Source organism: Anabrus simplex, chromosome 5, assembly GCF_040414725.1.
Source record: "Anabrus simplex isolate iqAnaSimp1 chromosome 5, ASM4041472v1, whole genome shotgun sequence".
Lineage (NCBI taxonomy): Eukaryota > Metazoa > Arthropoda > Insecta > Orthoptera > Tettigoniidae > Anabrus > Anabrus simplex.
The window spans coordinates 134,664,512-134,678,084 of record NC_090269.1 but is presented as its reverse complement, the minus strand read 5'-3'; the positions used below and the strand labels follow the sequence as shown (position 1 = coordinate 134,678,084).

Here is a 13,573-nt window from a genome sequence, read left to right as displayed (position 1 = left end):
ATATCCATTCTTATCATGCAGTCAACAGTAGTGTAAATTATCATAATTATTTAAAGACACCAGTACAAAAGAGGTTATCTAACAGACAAGTCTCATACATGCACAGATGCATGGCATTCTTGATGAAGATATTCAAGATACTCACAATAATAATAATAATAATAATAATAATAATAATAATAATAATAATAATAATAATAATAATAATAATAATAATAATAATAATAATAATGATGATGATGATGATGATGATGATGATGATGATGATAATAATCTTTTAAAGCTTGGACACTTATTTTGTGAAGTGAACAACACCCACTGAAAACACAAATTTATCAGAAAATATCATTTTGTGCATCAAATTACAAATTTTATACAAGGTAGATTGTAATCAGTATCATAGTTCAGGAGTGGCTGATGCATAAAAGGATATCCAAAGTGCTCATCCCTGACTCTTTAAAGGCCACCACAAAAATTGTATTATACACACGCTGCTGGCATGTGGGTAAACTGACTGGCTACAATCACCTTGAATCTTTTCTCCCTCATTTCTTGTATAGAAAACAATTATATGCAACATGCAAATGTGACATTTGTCCTTTCTCCACTCCAAATGTACCATAACTGTTCAGAATACTGCAGTCAGATTTCACACACCTTAACAATATTGTGATTTGAACATTAAAACAAGAATAATAGTTAACACCACCTTTCCAATACTTATCTTTCCGATATTTAGGAAATAAACATTACAACAGGCGTTGTAAGATGGGACATGTTTCGCTTAACAGTCGTAGGCATCATCAGCCAAAAATTTTTTTTTTGCTAGGGGCTTTACGTCGCACCGACACAGATAGGTCTTATGGCGACGATGGGATAGGAAAGGCCTAGGAGATGGAAGGAAGCGGCCGTGGCCTTAATTAAGGTACAGCCCCAGCATTTGCCTGGTGTGAAAATGGGAAACCACGGAAAACCATCTTCAGGGCTGCCGATAGTGGGATTCGAACCTACTATCTCCCGGATGCAAGCTCACAGCCGCGCGCCTCTACGCGCACGGCCAACTCGCCCGGTCAGCCAAAAATAAATCTTAGCCTAAAATTAGGTCAGGGCCCTGAACCTAGTGTCCTTAACATATATGGCACCCTAAGAATCAACATTTATATTTATAAAATGAAAATAGGCTTAAAACTAGTGTGAATAAAACATGGAATGTTACAACATGGCTAAGAGAAAAAACACAATCGAGTTGAGACAGAGGATAAGAACAGAAAGTAGGCTACAATACAGAGCTGGTAGTGAAATAATTAAAATCATTAGAATATCATTGTTCCCAGTCAGTCAATCAGAATGTTCAAACATAAAAACAAGAGTGAAAATATATAAGAGTGTTCATCATGGCTGAGTTAGAAAAAACACGTAATCGTGTTGCCAGAGGTTAAAAACATAAGGTACAACACAGAGCTGGCAGTGTAATATAAAAGAATATAACCATCATGTTTTGTTATATATAAACATTCTTATTAACTGACTGGCAGCCATGAGTTTGATATTACACTGCCAGCTCTGTGTTGTACCTTATGTTTTTAACCTCTGGCAACACGATTACGTGATTTTTCTAACTCAGCCATGATGAACACTCTTATATATTTTCACTCTTGTTTTTATGTTTGAACATTCTGATTGACTGACTGGTAACAATGATATCCTAATGATTTTAATTATTTCACTACCAGCTCTGTATTGTAGCCTACTTTCTGTTCTTATCCTCTGTCTCAACTCGATTGTGTTTTTTCTCTTAGCCATGTTGTAACATTCCATGTTTTTTCACACTAGTTTTAAGCCTATTTTCATTTTATAAATATAAATGTTGATTCTCAGGGTGCCATATATGTTAAGGACACTAGGTTCAGGGCCCTGACCTAACTTTAGGCTAAGATTTATTTTTGGCTGATGATGCTTACGACTGTTAAGCGAAACATGTCCCATCTTACAACGCCTGTTGTAATGTTTATTTCCTAAATATCGGAAAGATAAGTATTGGAAAGGTGGTGTTAACTATTATTCTTGTTTTAATGTTCATATCTGATGTCCAATACGGTCTACAATGAGATTTATTACTTGTAATATTGTGATTGCCGAGAACTTTCAAATTAATGAACTCGAGCTTCTGCGATGACTGTATCATTGATGATGAGGTTATGGAGGATTCCCTCTCTGCGCTTACCACTTGTCACAGCCTTTATGTAGGCTGGTGTGTCACCCAGTGTGAAGTGTGTCTCGGTGCCGTCTTCCACAAACTCACCCTGAAAACATTCAAAACACATGTTTTATCTATCGTAAGATAAGGAAAATCACCTGAATTGCCTCCAGAATCAACAAACGTACAAATAGTAACCTTTAAATGCATAGAGTAACAAATCAGGAACATCATTTTAAAAGTGATCCAGGCACCTCTGGAAGGAATTTTATGAACTAGTGAGCTCCATAATAATTATGGTCAAGTTGACCATAATTTTTGGAACTTTATACTGGGACATGATTCATGGCTATTATTATTATTATTATTATTATTATTATTATTATTATTATTATTATTATTATTATTATTATTATTATTATTGTTATTATTATTATTATTATTATTATTATTATTATTATTATTATTATTATTATTATTATTATTATTATTAAATTCCATCTGTAGTTATTACATGCTGATGTAAATAGAGTAAATTTTAGAGAAATAAGTTAATGGCTCATTCTGTACACCAGCATGATTATCGCGATAAAGTTGAAGACGTGCCTGGCTGAGAGTCATAAGGCTTGGTGTCTGATTCAGTTTCTGGAACCAACTGTACTTTCGGGATGAACAGCTTTCTTATAAGACTGTTTTGGTTTTCTTCAGTTTCTCATACCTTTCTACACACAATTCTCTGAAGTTCACTTTACAAATCAGAACTGTCTTCACTGCTTCTACTTTCATACTTGCTTTTTCTGCACTCCACATGTTGTACATTGGAGAAAATACTCTTTTGACAAGTTGGGCTCATCAGTTGGTAAATAGCACGCCCACCAAGACGCATGGCTAATGCATACCGTGAAGGCCACTGTGTGGGGTACATGGAGTCAACGGCAGTGCCAATGCACCATGAGAGACTTTGTCGCATTACCAAAAATTGATGCCTGCCTGGCCATAAGATGATATAGATGTTTATTCCAATAGAGAATGAGATGAGCTGAATGAGGGAACCTTAGCACACGGGGGGCAAAATGCTGGCAACCTGGAACGAGTTAGCTGGAAAATTTATAATGCCCAATAATGGACCATTTATATTCATATTATACGTGGTATGTTCTGTGCTGTCAGTGAAGAGATGGCGTGGAATGACATTAGTAGACAAATAAGTTTGAGTGGTGTTTTTAAAAGTATGAAAGATCACAATATAAAGTTGGAATTCAAGAGAACAAATTGGGGCAAATATTCGTTTATAGGTAGGGGAGTTAGGGATTGGAATAATATATTATGGGAGATGTTAAAAAAATTTCCAAGTTCTCTGCAATCATTTAAGAAAAGGCTAGGAAAACAGTGGATAGGAAATCTGCCACCTGGGCGACTGCTCTAAATGCAGATCAATGTTGATTGCCTGCTTGCTTGATTGATTGATTGATTACCGAGCTCGATAGCTGCAGTCGCTTAAGTGCGGCCAGTATCCAGTATTCAGGAGATAGTACGTTCGAACCCCACTGTCGACAGCGCTGAAGATGGTTTCCCGTGTTTTCCCATTTTCACACCAGGCAAATGCTGGGGGTGTACCTTAATGAAGGCCACGGCCTCTTCCTTTCCAGTCCTAGCCCTTTCCTGTTCCACCGTTGCCATAAGACATATCTGTGTCGGTGTGACGTAAAGCAAAAAATTGATTGATTGATTAATTTGTTGATTGATTGATTGATTGATTGATTGATTGATTGATTGATTGATTGATTGATTGATTGATTGATTGATTGATTGATTGATTGACAAACATTGAAATTATGATGTGTGTAATAAATGATGATTTCAGTTTACTTGAAGCATTATTGGAACTGTCTTTCTTTGTTCCACCAAAGTTCACATTGGTATTATCAGCAGAGAATGTTATTATTTTAGTAGAAATGGCCTCTCCTTCCATTGAGTTGTGCAAATTCCAGTAACTTAACTTTCAGGCCAATTCAGAGATCAAAATAATGAACAATTCATTACTGGCATTAGCTTCCTTTCTAACTTACTTGATGTATTTGTAGAAACAGAAATGAAATCTTAATTTCTGTAATTGCTTGGGCAATTCATGTTAAGCTAAAAGAGCTGACTCACCTGTAACAATTGCCTCATATTTTGTGCTTCAAACTATTTACTTACAAGTTTTGACGTAAAGTTTTGAATCTGAAGTTATGATTGTGCTTGATAGCATGGTAAGTGAATGTGCCTTCCTTTGTGACTAAGTTTAGTCTTCTTCTCTGAATAAGTAACAGAATCAACCATATTCTCAAAAGAAATTGGTCTTTGATTCCTCTTCCTTTTGTTTGCTAGTTGCTTTACGTCACACGACGATAAGATAGGAAAGTGCTAGGAGTGGAAAGGAAGCGGCCGTGACATTAATTAAGGTACAGCCCCTGCATTTGCCTGGTGTGAAAATGGGAAACCACGGAAGACCATCTTCAGGGCTGCCGACAGTAGGGTTCGAACCCACTATCTCCCGGATGCAAGCTCACAGCTGCACGCTCCTAACTGTACGGCCAACTCGCCCGGTCCCTTTGATTCTTTCACCAGTGATGCCTTCCTGTACACCAATTTTTGCGTCATGGAGGGGCACTTCATGTACGAAGTCTGGTTTAACAGCAACGCAGTAACAACTATTTTGTGGTCACTCATGCCCGACTCGTTGGCTGAACGGTCAGTGTACTGGCCTTCGGTTCAGAGGGTCCCGGGTTCGATTCCCAGCCGGGTTGGGAATTTTAACCTTAATTGGTTAATTCCAATGGTGCGGGGGCTGGGTGTATGTGTTGTCTTCATCATCATTTCATCCTCATCACGACGTGCAGGTCGCCTACGGGAGTCAAATAGAAAGACCTGCACCTGGCGAGCCGAACCCGTCCTGGGATATCCCGGCACTAAAAGCCATACATTTCATTTTTTGTTCACTCGTAACCATGGAGGTGGAGCCAAGTCTTGTCAAAGATTATTAAATGCAGGCTTATTTGTTCATTATAAAAATTTTCCGGAATCCACTCACAAAATGTGCATCTATGTATAGGGTCATCTGGTTGAAGAGCATGTGCCACCGTTCCTTTATATGGTTTTAATTGTAATAATTTCACAGCCTTGTATAAAGACCCATATGAAAATCCCACTTTTTGTGTAAGGTGATGGAAGTGACATTTTAGGTAAATTCTCCACAAGATGACCAATGTCATCTAATTTTTATTTGGTGAGAACCCGATGCTTATTTTGTGGCTTTTTGGATACTTTCAGTTTTCTAAAGTGTATTATAAAGATTATGGACTGTTTTATGACTTAGAACATCTGCACCCAGGAATCTTTCTTGAAGCCGTCTTTGAACTTCACGAGCGGACTCACAGAAATTTACGTTCAAATAGTCCTGCCATGCTATTCTTTATTTTATGGGTTAGAACGATGGGTCTGTATTCTTTTGGTACCAGTACTTGCCAATGAGCATGTGAATCAAGTTGATAATGAAGACTACGACAGGAACAGCAGCAATAATGTGCCATCAGGTAGTAGGACTCTGGCAAGTTAAAATTCATGAATTAGATGAGCAGCGTGTATAACTGAACAGACTTATACTCGTTTGAAACTTACACAATTAACATGATGATGATGATCAATCATCAGAATATGTTTTGTAATTTAGAGGGAAAATAAAACTTGGCTGTGGTAGTTCAGAGGGTACAGGATGCAAAAAACAAGTGTATGTCTTATAAATTAATTTCACACAGGGGCGTATTTTCCTTGCATGCAAGGCATTCATTGCATGTGTTATAATAGCACAAAAGACTGTCTGAAGTATGATTTTAGGTTGTTTCAAGGTAAATATTATTCATTTCATCTCTCAGAAGTTCAAAAGTTCCACACAACTGCACTAGTTCCGTTGCTTGACTACGTGTGGCGCTGGAGTAGTCTCGCCATCTAATCTACTGTAGAAAGAAAGAGACAGCAAATGGAGGAGTTAAGGACGTAACGCATTCAATCTTAAAATTGCATTCAGTTTCAGTGGTAGACATAGTTCTGAAACCCTCAGCATGATGTCACTGCACTCGACTCTGTCACCATTTACGTCCTATCCGCTGCCGTCTGTCAGCAGCTTCAGAGAAAGTGGTCGGAATGTCCAAGGTATGAAAGTAACGGTCGAGCAGCAAGCACAGGTTACCCCCTGGTGAGATGAGCTCTCTTCGGTACAAATCCCATGTGGCTGCTCCATTTTCCAAGACTGGCCTTACGACGATAGCCAGCCGAAAGTTTTGTGGAAGTTTTTCAAAATGTATACTCTGTTGCTGTTATCCCATTCAAATATTTGCCAGTATTTCTCTACCTTGTTCTAATGCAGAGGCAGAAGGTCCTTTCAGTCAGCTGAACTTGGTGAATAAAGATCCATACCAGACTCCACGCCAGAACTGCTTCACGCTTCACTCCAAAATTAAACTTAGAAGTGTTAGGAAGACCTGTTACACATAATTATGAATTCTCTGAAAGTGTCTTGTGTAAGACAGGAACCTGAACTGCATATTCATATTCTAATTGCAACTACACCAGAAGAGGAACCTGAGTCTTCTCATTTATTGGGTATGTTGTAGTTATCCATCCATATAATGTTTCAATATTCCCCTCATGTTGACCTAGTTCACAAAATTTAATGTAGTGACATTTTAACCCAATTAATGACTTCATGATAACTGGCAATGCTGAATCTAGCAGCTCCCCAAGTTGAGTGAAGACTGCCCAACATACATTTAGACTGAGCAAACAGATCTATTCAATTTACAGTAGTAGTGCTTTCTTGCGTAAACAAATAAGAAAATAACACAAATATTAATATCACGTCAGTTAAGTCTGATATGGAACAACTAGGTATCCCACTGGGACAAACTCATGACCGAATACTGTTCCGTCAAGCCATCCGACACAGTGTTTTCCCAAAGTCCCTTACAAGTAAGAAGATTACAGGAACTAAGTGGACAGAGGAGAGAAAGCTGGCTCATAGTCAACAAATGAAGGAGTATTGGAAGGAGAAGAAAACAACAACTTTACCGAAGAGTAGATATGAGCCCCATGGTCCTCAGTAGGCCTAAACAACAAAGAAGAAGAATAAGAATAATAATAAGAAGATTACCCTACTCTTAAGAGTGTTAATGTGGAGAAAAATTCATTCCATTCGACTGAACACAATTTATAACCTAATCTAATAGAAAAGTTAGGGCATATAAGGTGGAATAAAAACATTTAAACTGGGTGAGTTGGCCATGCGGTTAGGCATGTACAGCTGTGAACTTGCATCTGGGAGATAGTGGGTGCGAACCGCACAGTCGGCAGCCCTGAAGATAGTTTTCTGTGGTTTCCCATTTTCACACCAGGCAAATAACACACCATAGCCAATTCCTTCCAACTCCTAGTCCTTTCCTATCCCACCATTGCCATAAGACCTATCTGTGTCGGTGCAATGTAAAGCAAGTTGTAAAATAAAAAAATAAAAAAACATATCGCAGGATGTCATTTCATCAGATAATAAGGGCATTTTTCATATTACTTAAATCACACCAAATAAAAATAAAATCAATTTTAAAATATATTGCAAGTACCAGGGTATATAGCCGTTGCACCTGAAAATATTGCTATGTGACAATGTTGTCGAAGTACTGACACGCGGCACATATATAATTATGAACGGTAATTCTTTGATAGAAATTCGTTCAATATTGAACCTTAGATAATTAAACCTTACAGGCCAGAGTTCTAAGCTGAAATATTTCACACGATTTTTCTGGGCACCACACAATGATTGCAAGAAATGTTCACTTTTTTCGTGAATTTCCTAAAAAGCAATTCAGGAAATTGATCGAAGTCTAAGGAAAATATTTTGATACAGTACGACTTAAATCCGAAATGAGGGCAATGTTCACTTCTGAACACTTCAAAGATGTGATCATAAATTAGAAAGAAGAAGAAAGTACAAAATACTTTAATTACATACCATTGTTTCAAGCTTCTGTCCATTAGCCCAGATGTCCAATGTATCCTTCTCTGAAATAACAATTCATGAATAAAGTTAATATAATATGTCATACAGTAGTAGTTCAAAACATTAAGGTTAGACACTAAAGGGATTTATTATTATTATTATTATTATTATTATTATTATTATTATTATTATTATTATTATTATTATTATTATTATTATTGAAGCTGCAGAACTGAAATCAATCAATCAATCAATCAATCAATCAATCAATTAATCAATCCTCATTGATTTGCATTTAGGGCAGTCATCCAGGTGGCAGATTCCCTGTCAGTTGTTTATCTAGTATTTATTTATTTATTTATTTATTTATTTATTTATTTATTTACATAGTTTACGCCCACATTGGAGCACTTAAATCAAACCCAAATACATTTATGTTAACAAAGAATTAACTGAAGATTTAGCTTGCATCATCTTCTTCCTTTCCCAAAACCTCTTCATTCTGGCTGACCTGGCTGCCCCTTTCTTCATCAGATATGACATATTGTTTGTGTTGTACAGTTTTTAATGACAATCTTATTTGTTTGTTCTTGAGAATCCTTCTTCTCTATTTTCAATTTGCTTCATTGTAATATTCAGCTCTTCTAAATCATTCTGAACTTCTTTAAACCAATTATTTATGTTTTACTTTTCCAAAAGTAATTAACATACATACATACATTATCATTATAGACTGTTATGCCTTTCAGCGTTCAGTCTGCAAGCCTCTGAGAATTTACTAAACGTCGCCACAATCCTCGATTTCCAACTAGTGTTGTGGCCTCATTTAGTTCTATACCTCTTATCTTTAAATCGTTAGAAACAGAGTCTAACCATCGTCGTCTTGGTCTCCCTCTACTTCTCTTACCCTCCATAACAGAGTCCATTATTCTCCTAGGTAACCTATCCTCCTCCATTCGCCTCACATGACCCCACCACCGAAGCCGGTTTATGCGTACAGCTTCATCCATCGAGTTCATTCCTAAATTAGCCTTTATCTCCTCATTCCGAGTTCCCTCCTGCCATTGTTCCCACCTGTTTGTACCAGCAATCATTCTTGCTACTTTCATGTCTGTTACTTCTAACTTATGAATAAGATATCCTGAGTCCACCCAGCTTTCGCTCCCATAAAGCAAAGTTGGTCTGAAAACAGACCGATGTAAAGATAGTTTCGTCTGGGAGCTGACTTCCTTCTTACAGAATACTGCTGATCGCAACTGCGAGCTCACTGCATTAGCTTTACTACACCTTGATTCAATCTCACTTACTATATTACCGTCCTGGGAAAACACACAACCTAAATACTTGAAATTATCGACCTGTTCTAGCTTTGTATCACCAATCTGACATTCAATTCTATTGAATTTCTTACCTACTGACATCAATTTAGTCTTCGAGAGGCTAATTTTCATACCATACTCATTGCACCTATTTTCAAGTTCCAAGATGTTAGACTGCAGGCTTTCGGCACAGTCTGCCATTAAGACCAAGTCGTCAGCATAGGCCAGGCTGCTTACTACATTTCCACCTAACTGAATCCCTCCCTGCCATTTTATACCTTTCAGCATATGATCCATGTAAACTACAAACAGCAAAGGTGAAAGATTACAGCCTTGTCTAACTCCTGTAAGTACCCTGAACCAAGAACTCATTCTACCATCAATTCTCACTGAAGCCCAATTGTCAACATAAATGCCTTTGATTGATTTTAATAATCTACCTTTAATTTCATAGTCCTCCAGTATGGCGAACATCTTTTCCCTCGGTACCCTGTCATATGCTTTCTCTAGATCTACGAAACATAAACACAACTGCCTATCCCTCTCGTAGCATTTTTCACTTACCTGGCGCATACTGAAAATCTGATCCTGACAGCCTCTCTGTGGTCTGAAACCACACTGGTTTTCATCCAACTTCCTCTCAACGACTGAACGCACCCTCCCTTCCAAGATGCCTGTGAATACTTTGCCTGGTAAACTAATCAATGAGATACCTCGATAGTTGTTGCAATCCTTCCTGTTCCCTTGCTTATAGATAGGTGCAATTACTGCTTTTGTCCAATCTGAAGGTACCTTACCAACACTCCACGCTAATTTGACTAGTCTATGAAGCCATTTCATCCCTGCCTTCCCACTATACTTCACCATTTCAGGTCTAATTTCATCTATTCCTGCTGCCTTATGACAATGGAGTTTATTTACTATCCTTTCCACTTCCTCAAGCATAATTTCACCAACATCATTTTCCTCCTCCCCATGAGCTTGACTGTTTGCAACACCACCATGATGATTCCCTTTTACAATGAGAAGATGTTCAAAATATTCCCTCCACCTCTCCAGTGATTCCCTGGGATCTGTTATGAGTTCACCTGAATTACTCAAAACACTGTTCATTTCCTTTTTCGCTCCCTTCCTAAGATTCTTTATTACTGTCCAGAAAGGTTTCCCTGCTGCTTGACCTAGCCTTTCCAGGTTATTACCAAAATCTTCCCATGACTTCTTTTTGGATTCAACAACTATTTGTTTCGCTCTGTTTCTTTCATCCACGTACAAATCCCTGTCTGCCTCGGCCCTTGTTTGGAGCCATTTCTGACAAGCCTCCTGTTTACGTTTACAGGCTGCTCTCACTTCATCATTCCACCAAGATGTTCGCCTTTTCCCATCTTTACACACAGTTGTTCCTAGGCATTCCCTTGCTGTTTCTACTACAGCATTCCTGTATGCCACCCATTCACTTTCTATATCCTGAACCTGCTTACCGTCTACTGTTCGAAACTTCTCACTAATCATATCCATGTACTTCTGTCTAATTTCCTCGTCCTGGAGATTTTCTACCCTTATTCGTTTGCAGACAGATTTCACTTTCTCTACCCTAGGCCTAGAGATACTTAGTTCGCTACAGATCAGATAATGGTCTGTATCATCGAAAAATCCCCGAAAAACTCGTACATTCCTAAAAGATTTCCTGAATTCAAAGTCTGTTAAGATATAGTCTATTATGGATCTGGTACCCCTAGCCTCCCATGTGAAGCGGTGAACAGCCTTATGCTTGAAGAATGTGTTCGTAACAGCTAAACCCATACTAGCACAGAAGTCCAGCAAACGCTTCCCATTCCCATTAGCTTCCATATCTTCCCCACATTTACCAATCACCCTTTCGTATCCTTCAGTTCTATTCCCAACTCTCGCATTGAAATCGCCCATTAGCACTATTCTATCCTTGCTGTTCACCCTGACCACGATGTCACTCAATGCTTCATAAAACTTGTCAACTTCATCCTCATCTGCACCCTCACATGGTGAATACACGGACACAATTCTTGTCCTAATTCCTCCCACTGACAAATCTACCCACATCATTCGCTCATTTACGTGCCTAACAGAAACTATGTTGCGTGCAATGGTATTCCTGATAAAGAGCCCTACCCCAGACTCTGCCCTTCCCTTTCTAACACCCGTCAAGTACACTTTATAATCTCCTATCTCTTCCTCCTTATCTCCCCTTACCCGAATATCACTTACTCCTAGCACATCCAGATGCATCCTCTTTGCTGACTCAGCAAGTTCTACATTCTTTCTTCCATAAGCCCCATTAATATTGATAGCTCCCCATCGAATTCCATTTCGTTCGCCAAGTTGTTTCCAAGGAGTCCCTCGCCTGTCAAATGGGAGTGGGACTCCATTACTCCCATAGGTCCGAGGCTTGCTTAAAATGTTCTGAGCTCGGTAAATTCATGAAGCAGGATGCTGCCCTACTTGCACATAGTCCAAGTGAGGATCTCTCCTCTAACGGGTTATGGACCACCGGTGAATTGTGTAGTCCTAGCCGCCTGAGCACAAGGAGGGCCACGACTCAGAATATGTCCGAGATGCCCACTACCATTCCATAGCAACTGGTATCCCGACTCTCAGGACCACTTACTAGGCCACTCAGCCGTTGCCCATGGTTCACGAACTAGGACATAGGCAATTCTTTTTCTCATCGTATCTATTACAGATTCACTTTCCCTATAAACCACTGCAGTAGGCAATAATCTCCATTGTCCATCCACCTGATGTTTTTTATTAATGATTGTTCTGAGTATCCTTCTGTCAACCTTTTGCAGTGTATCAGTTGTTGCTTTGGTGTTAAATTTAAATAGTGTTTCACAAGCATAAGTCGCTTCAGGTTTAATGACGGAACAGTAATGTTGAAGTTTAGCATTTATTGAAAGAGATTTTTTCTTGTACGTTGGCCATGTAATTCATTGAGCTTTTTTTAAACTTACATGTTCTGCTTTCTATTGATGATTTTTCATTGGTGTTCCAAGTTATAACTTCACCAAGATATTTAAACTTATTCACAATTTTAATTTGTTTGGTATAGGCTAGGGTAATGGTTGGTGCTGTAACAGGGAAGGTTGGGATTATTTCTGATTTTTCATATGAAATTTGCAATCCAACTTTTCTTGCTATGTTATCAAGTTCTTCTATTTGCAATTTAGCTTCTTCCATATCATTAGCAAGTAGTGCAAGATCATCAGCAAATGCTAAACAATTGAGTCTTATTTTTCTGCCAATCTTGACGTGAGGTTGACACATCTTATTCCATTCCCACATGATTTTTTCCAACACACAATTAAACAATAATGGTGAGAATCCATCTCCCTGCCGAAGTCCAGTATTAATGTCAAATGGCTTTGAGAGTTCATTTCTAAATCTGACTTTAGATTTAGTGTTCTTAAGGATAATTCCAATAAGGCGAATAAGTTTTGGATATAAACCAAATTCTTTTAGGATATTCAATAATGACTCACGATGGATACTATCATACGCCTTTTTAAAATCAACAAAAGTGATAACTAACTTTTTGTTTCTAACCCTATGATGCTTCATAATCCACTTTAAACTGATAATTTGATCTGGACAACTTCTCCCTGGACGAAAGCCTCCTTGGTATTCTCCAAGTTCACAGTCAAGTTGTTCTTGAATTCTCATGTATAATAACTTCGAAAAAATTTGTAAGTGATATCCAGCAATGATATCCCCTGATAATTGTTGGGATCTGATCTATCACCTTTTTTATGTAAAGGGTGTATTATCGCCATATTCCACTCTTCGGGCATTTTTTCAGTATTCCAAATGTCTATAAGGTATTTATGTAAATTCTGAATGGTTTGTGTATTAACATTCCTCCATATTTCTGCAGTTGGTTGATTCTCCCCTGAAGCTTTGTAATTTTTAAGTGAATCGATGGCTTTCAACACTTCATTGTAATCTGGTGGTATAACCTTTTCTAATAGTGTTTTATTTTTTGAATGAAGG

General features: G+C 38.0%; 1 protein-coding gene across 1 annotated transcript in view; it reads right to left on the bottom strand.

The window, feature by feature from the left end:
• Positions 1–2,150: 2,150 nt before the first annotated feature.
• Positions 2,151–13,573, bottom strand: part of LOC136874403 (fas apoptotic inhibitory molecule 1) — a 29,974-nt gene continuing 18,551 nt past the window's right edge. Inside the window, exons 3-4 of the mRNA XM_067148036.2 lie at positions 8,244–8,293; positions 2,151–2,303 (exon numbers count right to left, since the gene is read on the bottom strand). Coding sequence (XP_067004137.1) covers positions 2,151–2,303; positions 8,244–8,293 — 203 coding nt within the window. The remainder of the gene's footprint in view (positions 2,304–8,243; positions 8,294–13,573) is intronic.